Source organism: Gracilinanus agilis, chromosome 1 (assembly GCF_016433145.1).
Source record: "Gracilinanus agilis isolate LMUSP501 chromosome 1, AgileGrace, whole genome shotgun sequence".
Lineage (NCBI taxonomy): Eukaryota > Metazoa > Chordata > Mammalia > Didelphimorphia > Didelphidae > Gracilinanus > Gracilinanus agilis.
This window is the reverse complement of record NC_058130.1, coordinates 548,397,719-548,413,718: the sequence shown is the minus strand read 5'-3', so window position 1 is coordinate 548,413,718 and position 16,000 is coordinate 548,397,719. Positions and strand designations below refer to the sequence as shown.

The 16,000-nt window shown below is 38.4% G+C and overlaps 1 protein-coding gene across 1 annotated transcript in view; it reads left to right on the top strand.

The window, feature by feature from the left end:
- The window catches only part of DLGAP1 (DLG associated protein 1), a 394,054-nt gene extending 386,221 nt beyond the window's left edge, over positions 1–7,833 (top strand). Inside the window, exons 8-10 of the mRNA XM_044683077.1 lie at positions 4,557–4,978; positions 5,234–5,270; positions 7,719–7,833. Coding sequence (XP_044539012.1) covers positions 4,557–4,978; positions 5,234–5,270; positions 7,719–7,833 — 574 coding nt within the window. The remainder of the gene's footprint in view (positions 1–4,556; positions 4,979–5,233; positions 5,271–7,718) is intronic.
- Positions 7,834–16,000: the final 8,167 nt, after the last annotated feature.

The window sequence follows — 16,000 nt, the reverse complement described above, 5'->3', positions numbered from 1 at the left end:
GTTCTCAGTGTTTAAGGGATGTCCATATATTTAAAAAAATTCTTTTTAAACCTTCATCTTCTGTTTTATTCTAAGACAGAAGAGCTATAAGGGCTTAGGCAATTGGGGTTAGGTGGCTTGCCCGGGTTGTACAGCTAGGAAGTGTCTGAGGTCAAATTCGAATCCAAGTCCTCCCAACTCCAGACCTAGTTCTCTATCCACTGTGCTACCTAGCTACCCCAATATACACATCCTTTATTTTAATTTTAATTTTTCATTTTTTGTTGTCATACAAAACATACTTCCATATTGGCCATTGTTGTAAGAGCAAAGTCATACCTAACCCAAACCCCAGAATAAAACCATAAATACACCGATGTGAAAGACGACTCCCACAGTTAGAGAAAGCATTCCCCCTCATAAGTCATAGACTTGTCCCAGATCCTAGCACTGCTGAGAGGAGGCAAGTTTCCACACATAATCATCGTCCAATATTGCTGTTATTGTGTACAATGTTCTGCTTATTTCACTCTGCATCAGTTCTTGCAGATCTTTCCAGCTTTTTCTGCAATCTTCTTGCTTATCATAATTTCAGAGATTAGGGCTGACTGCTTATGTTCAGCTGACTGAAAATCAGTAACCCATCCCAATGACCTCTAAATGGCGTCTAGGAGGCACATTGGATAGAGCACTGCGCCTACAGTCAGGAAGATTCAACTTCACAAGTTCAAATCCAGCCTCAGACACTTACTAGCTGTGTGACCCTGGGCAAATCACTTAGCCCTATTTGTCTCAGTTCCTCATCTGTAAAATGAGCTGAAGAAGGAAATGGCAAACCATTTCAGTATGTTTGCCCAGAAAACCCCAAATAGGGTCATGAAGAGTCAGACCCAACTGAATAACAACATGGTCTATAAAAGCCAACTGGTTGGTCTCGCTTGTTCAAAAAATTAATTGAGCGTCAAATGCAAACAATTTCAGTTCATCAGGAATAGTTTTCAAATAATTTTAATGTTAAGCACTAGGCTAAAGGCTAATGTTGACACAAAGAAATAGGAGACATACCCTACTAACTCATCACTACCATGCCCCATATACACAATGGTTGAATAATAGAGGAAAAAGTAGAGAATAGAAAAGCATTACAATTCATTGTGTTCCTAAAGCCAATTATACAGAGTTGCAGATATACTAGGTATATCTGGTCTCGGGTAGTAGAAAGTCTGGCAAAATGGACCATTATGAAGAGTTTACTGTAGATTTTAAAATTAATATTCAACATCTCCAAAGTATAATATTTGTAAAGATTTATTAATATTTAACTAGAGAGCTAGAGAAAAACTAGAGAAAACTAGAGAATGAAAAAAAAAGAAACTAAAAAACTAAAGAAAGAAAAAAAGCTAGAGAAAACAGCGCTCACCACTCATGTGGAAGAGAGAGAAAGAGAGGCATTTCCCCAAAATACAATAACATAAAAGACCCACATAAACACAAAAGAAAAGGGAATTTGGGGATGAGGGAAGAATTCTGGGAGATGAAGTCTATAGGATATAAAATTCCCACCTATACATTACTATGGCCCAACCCATTTTTTCAGCCCCTAGAAAATTATATTATAGCCTCAGAAAGCACAGTGCTGTAGAAAAACCACTAGTCTTGAAGTCAGATGTTCTTACAGTATTCATTCTTCATTTTTTTTTTTTATTTTTTTTTTTATTTTAAACCCTTAACTTCTGTGTATTGACTTATAGGTGGAAGAGTGGTAAGGGTAGGCAATGGGGGTCAAGTGACTTGCCCAGGGTCACACAGCTGGGAAGTGGCTGAGGCCGGTTTTGAACCTAGGACCTCCTTTCTCTAGGCCTGGCTCTCAATCCACTGAGCTACCCAGCTGCCCCCCTCATCCTTCATTTTTGAAGAGACAAATGACATCACCAGAGTGATATCTTGACTCCTGCATGTAATTAGATTTGACAGGTAGAGCTGTCCCAAGTCACCAGCCTCACTCCCTCTTCCAGAGTCAGTGGCTAACTCTGAAGTCTAGTGGCAGATGATGACCAGGAGTTTGAGCCCCTTGCTAGCTTGATGGCCTTAGGCAAGTCATTTAACTTCTCTTGGACTCCTCAGTTTCCTGATCCATGAAACAGGAATAATAATAATTGAATTATCTCCAAAACATTGTGATGAAAATACTCGGTAACTATGTTATCATTAAGACACTAGACAAAGCTTCCTTTGACTCTTATAATCCTAGATTCTCTGGTTCAAAACAGTCTGGCCTGGAGGAAGAGGATCATTTGCTGGTTGGAGCCACAGATCAGTTTTCACAGTCATTTCCTAAAAGTTCCTAGATCAGAGTCAGCAATGTGTGGTAGACTAGGTTAGTGTCCCAATAGATGTGTCATGGGGATATTGAGAAAGTTATGATATTTGCCCTTAAAAATAGAGAGACTGTGGTAGATGATGGAAAGGGACTTGGCTTGGCCCTAGAAGACATGAGTTATAATCTTGGCTCCATCACTCAGCAAGGTATTCACTGGATAGTCACTTGGTCCTTTCTGAGCCTCAGTTTCTTCACATGCAAAAAACAAGGAAATAATGTATGGCCTTCTACACTAGCAGTTACTATGAAGATCAAATAAAATAATGGCTGTGAAAGTAATTTGTTATGTGTAAATCATCCTACAAGTATAAAGTGTTAAATTGGAGAGGCAGCTAAGTGGCTTAGTGGATAGAAACCTGGGATGGGAGGTCCTGGATTCAATTCTAGCCTCAGGCATTTCCTAGCTGTGTGACCATGGGCAAGTCATTTAACCTCCATTGCCTCACCCTTTACTGTTCTTCTACCTTGGAACCAAGAAACAATATACAATTATAATTACATCTGCAGATAAGTTGTCCGTAGAAAGGAAGAGGAAATTAATTCTAAGACCGAAGGTAAGAGTTTAAAAAAAATTTTTGCAATTCCTAATAGCATAGTATCATATAATAGGTATATTATTGGAAAGGACCTTAGAGGTCATCTTGTCCAATGCCTTTATTTTTAAATTTTTTATTTAATTCTATTTTTTCAGCTAATAAGTATTTCTCTTCTTTTCCTCTCATATCTCCCTTCATCTTAACAAATATGCAGAGTTCAAATGAAACAAATTTCTTCATTGTCCATGTCCAAAAATATATATCTCATTCTGAATCGCTGGTCCTTTGAAATCATGATTGATCTTTGTATTGATTAGAATTCTTAAGTCTTTCAATGTTTTTTGTCTTAACGATATTCTCATTATATAAATTATTCTTGTTCTACCCACGTCACATAGAAGCATATATTCATACCTAACCTATCCCTTTTATCAGTCTTACTGCCCAATAATTTTCCATTATATTCATGTGCTAGAATTTTTTCAAGCACTTCTCAATTGATGGACAACCTCGCCTCCTTAGTTTTCATTTCTTTGTCATCAAAAAGAATTACTATAAATATATTTTAAAATTTTATTTTTAAATATTTTTCCATGTTTCCACGATTCATTTTCTTCCCCCTCCCAGAGCCGACAAGCAATTCTACTGGGTTGTACAGATGTTATCACTTGATACCTATTTCCATATTTAAATACATATTTTTTAAACTACTTCTTTCTGTCTAATAATCAATTCTTAGTATTAGTTCCAAGGTAGAAGAGTGGCAAAGGCTAAGCAATTCAGGTTAAATATCCTACCCAGGTCTTCCCTACTTATCAAGTCACTGAGCTGCCCCTGTAAATATTTTTTTAATATACAAGTCCTTTTCCTTTTTCTTTGATCTCTACATAGATCTAGTAATGATATTGCTAAGTTAAATGTTATACACAGTTTAATGACTTTTTTTTTTGATATAGTTTCAAATCATTTTTCAGAATGGCTCTACCTATTCACAGTTCTATCAGCAGTGCATTCATGTGCCTGTTTTCTCACCGACCCTCCAACATCTCTCATTTCTCCTTTTTTTGTCCTCTTTGCCATGCTGATGTCCAGCATTTTTTTAAAACCCTTACCTTCCGTCTTGGAATCAATACTGTGTATTGGTTCCAAGGTAGAAGAGTGGTAAGGGAAGGCAATGGGGGTCAAGTGACTTGCCCAGGGAAGTGTCTGAGGCCAGATTTGAACCTAAGACCTCCCGTCTCTAGGCCTGACTCTCAATCCACTGAGTTACCCAGCTGCCCTCTGATGTTCAACATCTTGGTGGAAACTGAGATGCAGAGAAGTTAAATCAGTTTCTCAAGGTCATTGTGAAGACATGATTAAATATAAAAATGGGCAGGGTAAGAGTTAATCCCATATTCCCTTTTACATCATAAAGATGGAGAGTCAAGCCCAAGTTCTCTGTCTCCCAAATCAGAGCCTCTTCCTTTATATGAGGATGCCTTGACAAGGTGTGCTTTTGGCACAAGGCATTACCACACTGATTAAAAGCAGAAACACTCCATTCTCTGTCCCACAGGTGGTATAGAATCTCCTATTGTTATCTCCACTAGGAGAGCTAACGTGAGGTTTTGCTCCTGGAAATACTCCTCAAGTAAACATTCATTGTCTATTTTCCTAAGCTTCCGCAGGTTCACTCGATCTAACAGCGTGACAGCAGCAGTACAGGCTGACCTGGACTTCCATGAGAACTTGGAAAACTCTCTGGAATCTATAGAGGACAATACCTGCCCAGGACCAATGTCCAGGCAGTTCTCCCGGGATGCCAGCACCTCCACAGTGAGCATCCAGGGGTCAGGAAACCACTACCATGCCTGTGCCGCAGACGATGACTTTGACACAGATTTTGATCCTTCCATTTTGCCTCCTCCGGATCCTTGGATTGACTCTATCACGGAAGATCCCCTGGAGGCTGTTCAGAGGTCAGTGTGTCACCGAGATGGTCACTGGTTTCTGAAACTTCTGCAGGCTGAGAGAGACCGGATGGAAGGTTGGTGCCAGCAGATGGAGAGAGAAGAACGGGAAAATAACCTGCCTGAAGACAGTAAGTAGTGATCAAAATAATATGAATGAGTATTTGCATACCCATTAATGTTTTGTTTTGTTTTGTCTTAATCAACTTACTCTTTTGACTACCAGATGAACCTGCAAACTCTTTCTCAGTTTTTCCACCCTAAATACGTGGAAGAACCAGGCAAATCCAGCAAAGAACACAGTATAGACTGGTGTACACATAGAGAAAAAAAATCATTGGACAGATGTAACTTTTTCTCAAATCTAGTGACATTCACCCATCTAGTGCCTGAAGCTTATGACGAAGGAAACCTGATGTTTCGGTAATGGGTCCTTTTAGCTGCAGGCTTTTCTGTAGATCACTAATGTTCCAAACAACCAGTGACAAAGTTTTTTGGCTTCCAGTGTACCTAATCTTGCCTTTTCACTTTAACTAAAGCAAACCTCTTGAGCCAATTAATCACTTAACAAACATTTATTCAATACCTGTTATGAGCCAGGTGCCATATTGGGTACTGGAAGTGTAAATACAATGACTGAAACGACTCCTACTCACAAGGAGCCTACATTCTAAGGCAATACATACCTATGTGTATATACATAAAATAAATATATGGAGAGTGAAGACAACTATGCTATAGTTAAATACTTCAGTCAGTACTTTTCCCATGTGACCTTTGGGGAAAGGCCAACCAACCCAAATTAGCAAAATAACTATATAATAACTTTTGTTTTCTAAAAACTAAATTGAACCTATTTTTCAAACGAAAACCTTCCTCTCCACCCCCACTACCCCTTCCTACCCCACTGAGAAAGCAAGAAAAACAAATGCCCGTCATAAACTTATATAATCAAGCAAAACAAGTTCCCATGTTAAGTATGCCCAAAGAAAAGTCTTAGTCTGCACAGAATCTATCACCTATCAGAAGGGGAGTAGTGAGGAGCCTGTTATAGAATAACTTTTATAGAAATATAGTTTTATTACATTCAAGTTATATAGGTTGTCTAGAATTAAGCTAACAAAGGACTGGTTAGTCTTTGGGAATCCTGCTGTAATGGATGCAAGTGCCATAATTAGAAATATCATAGAGAAGTGGGTGCTTCTAAAGAAACCGAGGAATTATCAAAAATTTCATATCTAAAATAAACTTTCCCTTAAAAACTTTTTTTCATTATTAATTTGCTTAACAAGCATTTCTTCAAAGATAGTACAAAGGGAAACTAGCTTGGTTCTTATGGGAATTAACAGAAATTCTAAATTAAAGGGGTCTGATTAATAAAGTTTTGCTTTATTTGTCAAATGATAGCTAGTTGGCCTTTGAACAGCAAAAATGATAAATAATTTATATTCAGCGATGTTGATAGAAATGTAGAAGAAAGAGTTCAAAACTTACCTAGTGCCATGGCAAGGATTCTCAACTCTTTTAGTTCCCATGTCTCTTGACTTTTAGGAAATCTTCCCATACTACCTAGTCAATATGAAAGGAAAAAATTCTAGCATTTACCATGTAACTGCAACTAAAAAGTAAAATGAAGAGATTATTTTTTTTTCACAAGAAAACTTTATTTAGCATATATTTTTAATATCATAAGGTTGTTAAATATTTATCAGAATACAGTCAAATAAATTGAGACCCTTGATTCTGTTTCTTGTCAACCAACAGTTTTATTCTTAGTATAGTTTTTGAAGGCTATACCCATATATCATGATCAGCCTCATTTTTTTCTTGCTTTAACTTTGGTTGAGAAGAGGATAAAGAATTTTGATTCACAGAGATAAATTGGTATAAACAAAATTAAAGCCTTGTAAGCATATTTAGTAAGAATGGCATATGTTTCTCCAAGGATACATCAACAAATTTGTGACTTTGCTGGATGGAAATCAATTTGGAGTTTCAGGTTATGGAGATCTTTCCTGGATTGTTCCTGATTTGTTTCTGGTTCAACTGAAAAAAAGATTTCATTTTCAAATCTCATTCATTTACTTTGGACTTATAAAAGTTATTCTTTTAACTGTTTCTTTCTAATTTTTTTATATCTATCATAACATTCCCTTCCTTTTTCACTCTTCTACCCCTCCAATACACACATTTTTCCATGAACACAACTATTTTTTGGAATATTTCATTAGATAATAGAGGTATAATCAAATTGGTGTTCCCTTGACCAGCTTTTTGTACCCATTGGGAACCCTGGTACTTGGGACTCTTCCTCTAATTGACTTATCACAAAGTTGCTTTTTAAAGTTAATTTCTGATTCTGTTATACATTATGTCCAAATGACTATACTGAAATGTTTCTTTGCTTTACTTAAGTTGGGACAATAGCAAACTCTCAAGTGGGGCGGATTCTCCATGCCAACTCTTTCCCCCCACACCAGTGATTTCTTTTTCCCACTTAAAATGGCCTCTGAAAAATAATGGTTTAAGGTTCCAAACATTCTTTATTATATTCCATGACTATACATAGAACTTCCTCTATGCTTGGCCTTTTGTCATTACCGCTATATATGGAAGGCTTCTTGCTGCCCACTGGCTCATTTATTGCACTCCTGGACTGGTTAAAATATTCACAAATAGAACAGAGTAAATCTTTTGCAGCTCCATTCACCGCCTGAGGATCAGTGGGTAGAAAGACGTCATTAAGAAGGAAACTAATTGCTTCAAGTTCTCCTTCCCCCTTTCTAGGAATATTCACCATTTGTTAAATTATTAGCAGGCAGTTTGCCTGAGTAAATGAGGCTGTTGTCCTTTGTGTTGTGCTCCTAAAAGCTGGTATGCCTGCCTTCCCATGGAAGATGGCTGGCTGGCTGGCTGGTCGGCTAAGTTTCTAAAGGAATTCAGTGAATTGGACCTTGAGTTGTCTCCGTACTCCCTACCTCCTTAGCTCCAGCTCTCCTGATAACTTGCTACTTATTTAACTTAGGTAAAGTCTCTTAGTTTCTTTTACTATCTATTTATTTTTCTGACGACAGACATATCTGTGTCTTGTCCCTATTTTTAATAGAGCTAAATGACATAATCTTAGGGTATAAGGCTATTAGTTTTTAAATACCAGAAACTGGAGTTAACATGCCTTAATATCAATTACTGTATTGATATACTTTGTCAATTAGGAAGATCAAAGTCTCAGAAAGCTTCTTAGCCTATATAACTGGGAGTATATAGGTAAGATGATCTTTGAATTTTTATAAAGTAATGATATTATTGTGAAATGTGGCTAATATAATTAAAATATACATCAAAAATCCCATTTTCATGAATTCAGTGATATAATGTGATATAGAAAAGAACACTGGACAAGAGACTTGAGTCATCCCAGGTCTTCCCCTAGCTAATTTGAGGCCATAACTAAATTATCTAACCTCTTGGAGCCTTAATTTCCTCATCTATAAACCTAAGGACTTGGATCTGATGATCTCCAAAATTTTTTCTAACCTAAAAATTCCATGATTTAAGCACCACGAGATAATGCCAATTCTTTTGTTGTGGAATTTTGATGTATCTAGCATTGCTTGAAGTAGATCATCCTTTGGGGGTTTTGAAATATTTTTCTTATTCAGATTTTTTGCTGTGTTGGTATTTCATATAGCAGGAATAAAAATACAATGTATTTCATACTCAAAGTTGATGCTACTGATTCCCCCTCTCCCAGGACCTTTAATAAGACATGCACTGATGCTTTTTTTCTAAGTAACCATGATGAATTTGTACTGATCCACCCATATTCTCTATTTTCCATATGACTGCAAAATTCTTCTCCCTCTCCAATCTTTAGCCACCCCCAGCAATGGCAGATGCTGATAATCTCCAATAGTTTTTGCTGAGTTGCTCTTAAAGAAGGTCCTAATATCTAGGCTCTTCTAATTTCCTACCCACGATCCTCCTCCCTCACCTCCCTTCAACCTGGGGCCCTAGGGAAAAGGGTAAACAGGTGGTCAGGGTGAAGTCTGGGGAAAACAGAACCCAGGGTTGGGTTTGCAGGGGCTTTTATAGTCTCAGCCCAACTGCCAGTTGGCACCTGGCCCATGGCACATGCCATCAGCAACATTCCATCCAGGGCAACTGACAGCTTTGCCTAGGTTAATATTGCAATGCAAAACCCTGCATTACAAAATAGATAAAGCTAACGATTGTGGCTGCAGTACAAGACTGGTTCATATGTAGGATAAACCCATAATAGATAGCACTGTTCTTTTGATCACAGTTTTCCATTTAACTGAGATAATTAGCCTTAAATGTGGCACATTAAACAAACTTCCCCAATTCAGATTGGGGAACGGAAGGATTTCTGAATTTCATGAAGTTTTGCATGTGTTTTTTAAAATTTGTTATTTTAATTTCAACTACATAGTCAATATACTAGAGTGGATAGAGATCTGTCTTAGAGCTTAAGAAGTGAATTCAAGTCCTACCTGACACATAGTGGCAGCCTCACTAATTCTGACAAGTCACTTCACTTTCCCAATGGCTCCAAGTGACACTCCAGTCTCACAAATTGCAGAGTAGATGGACATCTGCATTGGGAGAAAGGATTGCCTTTTCCAGCAATTTCCCATATCAATGAAATCTGGGAGCAGAAAAAAAAATTTAGTATGAATTTGATAGTCACCAAGAAACATGAACATAGTCATACACAAAGGACAGAAAAAGTGAATTGCATATAAAAATGTGAATCTACCATATACATTTTGTTTTTCTAATCACATCCAAACACTTCCTAGATGTGTGACCCTGAGCAAGCCAATCTTTAGTATTGATTCTAAGACATAAAGTAGGGTTTTTTGTTGTTGGTTTTTTCTGTTTTTTTGTTTTTTGTTTTTTTTTTTTTTTTTTTAGTTAAAAGAAGTTAGAGGAGGGAGGTTCTAAAACTTTTCCCAATTCCTTGGGATGGAGAGAGGGGAAGGATTAGAACAAGCACAACTGAGTTGAGAGAGTCTGAGATTTTCAGTCTTCCAAACTGATTGTGATACATTTTGGAGACAACATGATATGATGGAAGAATTGAGAAAATTGTAGGATTTAGAAAGAGCAGACCTAACTGCTACTTACAGCTGGTCTCAGTCCTAGGAAAATCACTTCATTCTCTAGGCCTTAGTTTCTCCATTTGTAAAATGAGGGAGTTGGAACAGATGATCTCTGAGGCCCTTTTGAGCTCTGAATCTACGATCCAGACACTGGCAAACTACTTTTGAAGGTTTCAATGATACATGACCATCACGAGGCTCTGGAAAAAATTGGAAAGAAGACTCTGTTGTCTTCTCTTCTCTCTTTCTGAACTATTTTTTTAAACCTTTACCTTCCACCTTAGAATCAATACTATGTGTTGGTTCTAAAGCAGAAGAGTGGTAAGGGCAAGGCAATGGGGGTTAAGTGACTTGCCCAGGGCCACACAGCTAGGAAGTGTCTGAAGCCAGATTTGAACCCAGGACCTCCCCTCTCTAGGCCTGGCTCTCAATCCACTGAGCTACCCAGCTGCCTCTCTTTCTGAACTTAAAAATTTTTTTTAATTTAATTTTTATTGTCACGTAAAACACACTTCCAAATTTGTCATTGTTGAAAGAACAAACTCATACCTAACCCAAACCCCAGAAATAAAACCATAAATACACTGATGTAAAAGATAGTATGCTTTGGTTCTCATCCATCTGACTCCAACAGCTCTTTCTCAGGAGGTGGATAACATTCCCTGTCATAAGTCTTTCAGGATTGTCCCAGATCAGTGCATTGCTGAGTGTAGCCAAGTTCTTTCTGAACTTCCTGCTGCCCTCTAGTTATCCAGAGCTCCCATCTCACTTAGGCATGCAATCCTGTTCCAAGAGTTTCCTTCCTTTCTTCCTCTTATCCCTATCAAAACTCCCATCCCTTGAATGCTATGGACTTTAGCCAAATATTGATCTGTAGTAATTCACACCAATTAGGATAACTAGAAGGCAGTGGCACAGTGGATAGAGAGTTGGACCTAGAGTCAGGAAGACCTGAGTTCAAATCCATCCTCAGACTCTTACTAACTGAGTGACCCTGAGTAAGTCACATAACCCTGTTTGTATCAGTTTCCTCACTTGTAAAATCAACTGGAGAAGGAAACGGCAAATTGCTCCAGCATTTCTGCCAAGAAAACCCCAAATGGAGTTACAAAGAGTTGGTTATGACCAAACAACACCAACAAATCAGAATGGAGTACAGAGGGAGTGGAACTTTCTTCCTTCTAGACCAGGTGCTTTTCTTAATGAAGCCCCAAAGCCCTTTAGTTTTTTTGGCCACCATGTTAAACTATTCACGCCTTGATCAGTCATGAGCTGCTCTCTAATCACATATCCCCATCCTGTGCTTGTAGACACATCCTTCATGCTGTCTCTCTATGTTTCCTTTGGCTGAAACCCTGCTTCACTCTAGCTCTTGTTGATTCTGCAACTCCAACATTTGTTCTGTGGCTTTTGTTTTGTTTTGTTTTTGTTTTGGTGGTGGTGCTTGTTTGGAGGTGGGTTTGGCCAAGTGTGGAACATTCTTTGGTCCACCATCTTGGTCAGGAACCTCTCATCTCTTGGCCTGGCTCTCTTTCCACAGAGCCACCTAGCTGCCCCTCCTAAGAAGGTAAGGGTTTAAAAAATAAAATACTTGGTGCATTAATCAGTTAATGTTTTCCTTATACACTTGTATCACACTTTATTCAGGAGAGCCTTTCCCTGGTGGTTGTTGTTCATCCTTCATTTCCTTTAGGCACTGGGAAACTGAATAGAGATCTTTCTAGCCAGAAATCCTACAGCTAGGTCCTAATTCATGCAAATAATGAATCCCCTCAAGTGGTCCCACTGTGTTCAGATTTGCACTATTCGAAATTATAATTATGTAGAATGTGGATATTGCTTCCAGCCTAATGGAAATATGCTGGGCAGTAATGGGAAAGCTTCAAAGGGTAGGTTATCACTAATTGGGACCTTGCTGGTGTTAGTATGCAGTCCTGTTTTCATAATGGAGAGTACTAAGATAAAACAGAGTCATATAGTGACACATATCTAATTATTCATCAGAGAAGGTATCCTTTTTTTTTTTTTTAACTCTTATTTTCCGTCTCTAGGGCAAGAGCTAAGCAAATGAGATTAAGTGACTTTCCCAGGATCATATAGTTAGGAAGTGGCCAAGGTCAGTTTTGAACCCAGACCCTCCTGATTCCTCGTCTGTCTTTCTATCCACTGTGCCACCTAACATATCTCCTCTTTTTTTTTTTTAATTAAAATGAGAAATGTACTCAGTTTCACTCAAAGTTCATCAGTTCTATCTTTAGAGGTAAATAACACTTTTTCATCACGAGTCCTCTGGATTTGTCTTAGATCATTGTATTGATTAGAGTAGCCAAGTCTTTCACAGTTGATCCTCCTTCTAGCATTGCTTTTACTGAGCAAAATGATCTCCTAGTTCTTCTCACTTCACTTTGCATCAGTTCACATAGTTCTTGTCATGTTTTTCTGAAACCACCCCCTCACCATTCCTTATATCACAATAGTATTTCATCACCAACATGTCACAGGCAAATTCTTTCTTAGATTGAAGAGGGTAGCACATGGGAACAGCTAGGTGGCACAGTAGATAGGGCAACAGGTCCAGAATTGGGAGGATCTGGGTTCAAATGTGGCTTTAGACACTTCCTTGGGCAAGTTACTTAACCCCAGTTGCCTGGATCTTGCTGTTCTTCTGTCTTAGAATTGATACTAAAATAGAAGGAAGGAAGGAAGGAAGGAAGGAAGGAAAGAAGGAAAAGAAAATCTTGGCGGGTGATAAATAGAGATTCAAAATCAAAGATGTAGGATGCCATGTGAGGAGGGGACTGGCAGCTCCCTCCTATTTTAACAAATTATTTTTGTTAACTGGGTGCTAAACTCTATACAAGTACTGTGTGTGTCCTGAGGCCAAGCCCTGGTCTCTTCTCTAGTTAAATGCTAAAGGACCTCTCTTTTAAACTATTGCCTCTTTATCCCCTTATTTTCTTTGTGATTCTGACAGCTGCTTCCTGAGGACCTTGTGCCTGACATTCCAGGGCCAGACACCATTTCCTATTTTACCTGAAGCCAAATCATTGGATATAATAAATGGGAGAAGCTAAAAACAAAAGCTTACAGGGCAAAATGACAGTCTTAAAAATGGTCATTATTGTTACTTGTTTAAGGTTTGCAAGAATCGATTCTTATCTGCCTGATAGGAGTGGAGCAAGGACTCGGGTTTTCCTCTGGAGCCTTCGGCTCACACAGTAGATAGTGTGTTTGGGGCTTGATAACAAAATAATGAAAATTTGTAGTGAGTGAAGCTCCCTCCAAGCCAAGGCAGCTGACAGAATGCTTGTTCCCTCAGCATTTGAAGTAAAATGATACAAGCTTTTCTCAGACAATACAGCCCTTGTGTGAAACAGCTGTCTCAGAGAGATGGCTCAGTGCTATTTGACAGTGGCCTGTATGTTACATAGATACGTGTGGTATTATCTAACTGGGAATGAAGCTACCAGATGGGATTGAATGTTTCTAACTAGGAATGCCGTCTACCATTGTGTATAAAAAAAAAAACACCATAGGCTAGGGTTTCACTAGCAGTAGGATGAAATACTGGTATACCAACCTTAGAAATCTATCTTTGCCTCCTGAATTGCAAACGACTTATCATATGGAATTTTCAGGCTTTATCTGAAGCTATTAGCTGATAAACCTAGAGGGTGTGCAAGAGGCGGATTAATTCCACCTTAATTTTACTGGGTAATCGCATCCAAGTTAGTGAAACTTGGCTCCAGGTCCCCCAGAAGCTTTGTGAGACTTGGCAGCAAATGTGGGGCTGGTAATAGAGCCTGAAACGGGGTTTGCTTGGTTTCAGGTTTGGTTACGGAAGTTTTGCATGGCTATTCTTGTGACTTTCTATCAGTGGAATCACCAAGGGCCTGCTCATCCAGCCCAGTTGGAGATCCAGCCCAGGATGTCCTTATAGCCTTCACTTTTGGATGAATGAGGAGGGGAGGAACTAGCTCTGCTCTATGGGACCTCATGAGCCCATCAACTATAGACACCTTTGTATTCCTGGATGAAGATGCAGAAAGCATTCTGGACTTTTTTCACTGTTGGTCACATCCCATCTTGAATCCAAGTCTTAAGGTTGACCTCTTCCTCCCCACAACATACTTATTTCCCTGAGAGAAATGTAGAATTCATGAACACAGGAGCCCGAAATCAGCTGGAGTGGGCACCAGAATAAAAGGAATGCTAGGCAAAATTTCTTTAGATTCTGTCTTATAGGATATTTGCCAAGCTCGGCACGGGGCACTTAGTGAGCATTCAGCAAATACTTGTTTTTTGTTTATTTTTTACAAATAAAACATTTTAATCATACATTAAGTCCATGCCATTTTCCCAAGCGGCACAAAGTCTTGAAGCAATTCTCCCAATCACAATCGTTCTCAGCAAATATTTGTTGATGGTCAATTATAATTACTTGGAGGAAATACAGTTGCTACTAACTTCAGACATACCAATTCTCTGAGGTCTATAATACTCTTTGAAGTTATAATCTTAGCCTCCAAGTTTCCAAGTAAAACTGAACCTGTTTCACTTGGAACAGTTAAAAAAGATCAGGGGGTCTGGAGTGAAAGGACTCTGGAGTTCAAATCCCACCTCTGCTTATTATACCTCTGTGACATTGGGCCAGTCATCTGACCTCCATGGACCTCTGCTTCTCCATCTGTAAAGTGGAGGTTTTTAGACTAGATGATTTCTGAGCTTCCTTCTGTCCCCATCCATGATTCTGTAATATTTCCTCTCTTTAAAAGCTTAAGAAATTGCTATTTGTTTATGTGATATTTTAATTTCCTGACTAGAATAAATTAAGAGGCTGATTCCAAAACAATACTAATTCAATTATAAAATGGAAGACATCATTTACTAACAAGAATCTCAGTAAGATATGAAAAGGCAAAGACATTAAATTATCCAATTATTCACATGCTTGTTTTTAAAAATAGAAAATAGTATTCTCTATATTTTAGTCCTGTGGATGATCTGGTTAAGGTTAAAGAAGATATTTACTTGGGAATTCTTGTTTTTAATTCTCTAATAACAATTTGATTTCTATTTAAAAACAAAAATAAGATAGCTTGTTAGGGTAGATGCTGTTGGTCAGGAATGAAACAGATTCACCTTTTTTCCTACTTAGATCCTGTATTGGATAGACCTTGATCATGTGTGACTCATAGCAGATCTGGATTACAAATGCTCTTAAACCAGTTGAACTAAAGGTGTGAGGAATCATTTTCAAACCAAGACATAGTAGTATCAAATGAATGGGTACCATGTAGATAACTGAAGCAGAAGAGTACTGGGTCTAGAGTCAAAGGGCATGGTTTCACATTCAGAATCCACCATTTACTATGTGTGTACCTAAAGGGTAAGACCCTTTACCCCTCTGGGCTTCAATTTCCTAATCTAATCCAATAAACATTTAATTGCCTACCATATGCTAAATGCCCTGAATATTGTTCAGTTTTCAGCTGCTTCTAACTCTTCATGATCCCATTTGGGGTTTTCTTGGCAACTGGAGTGATTTTCCATTTCCTTCTCCATCTCATTTGACAGATGAGGGAACTGAGGCCAACAGGGTTAAATTGACTGTCCCATGGTCACATAGCTAGTATGTTTGAGATTAGATTTGAACTCATCTTCCTGACTCCAGACCTAGTACTCTATCCACCATGCCACCTCAGATACAATTAATTAAAAAAATATTATTATTATTATTTTTTAATCCCATACCTTCTGCCTTAGGTTCCAAGATAGAAGAGCAGTGAGGGCTAGGCAATGGGGACTAAGTGGCTTGTCCAGGGTCACATAGCTAGGAAATGTCTAAGGTCAGATTTGAACCTAGGACCTCCCATCTCTAGGCCTGTTTCTCAATCCACTGAGCTACCTAGATGCCCCTAAAAAGTTTTTTAAAGAGAGAGAGAGAGAGAGAGAGAGAGAGAGAGGAAGGAAGGAAGGAAGGAAGGAAGGAAGGAAGGAAGGAAGGAAGGAAGGAAGGAAGGAAGG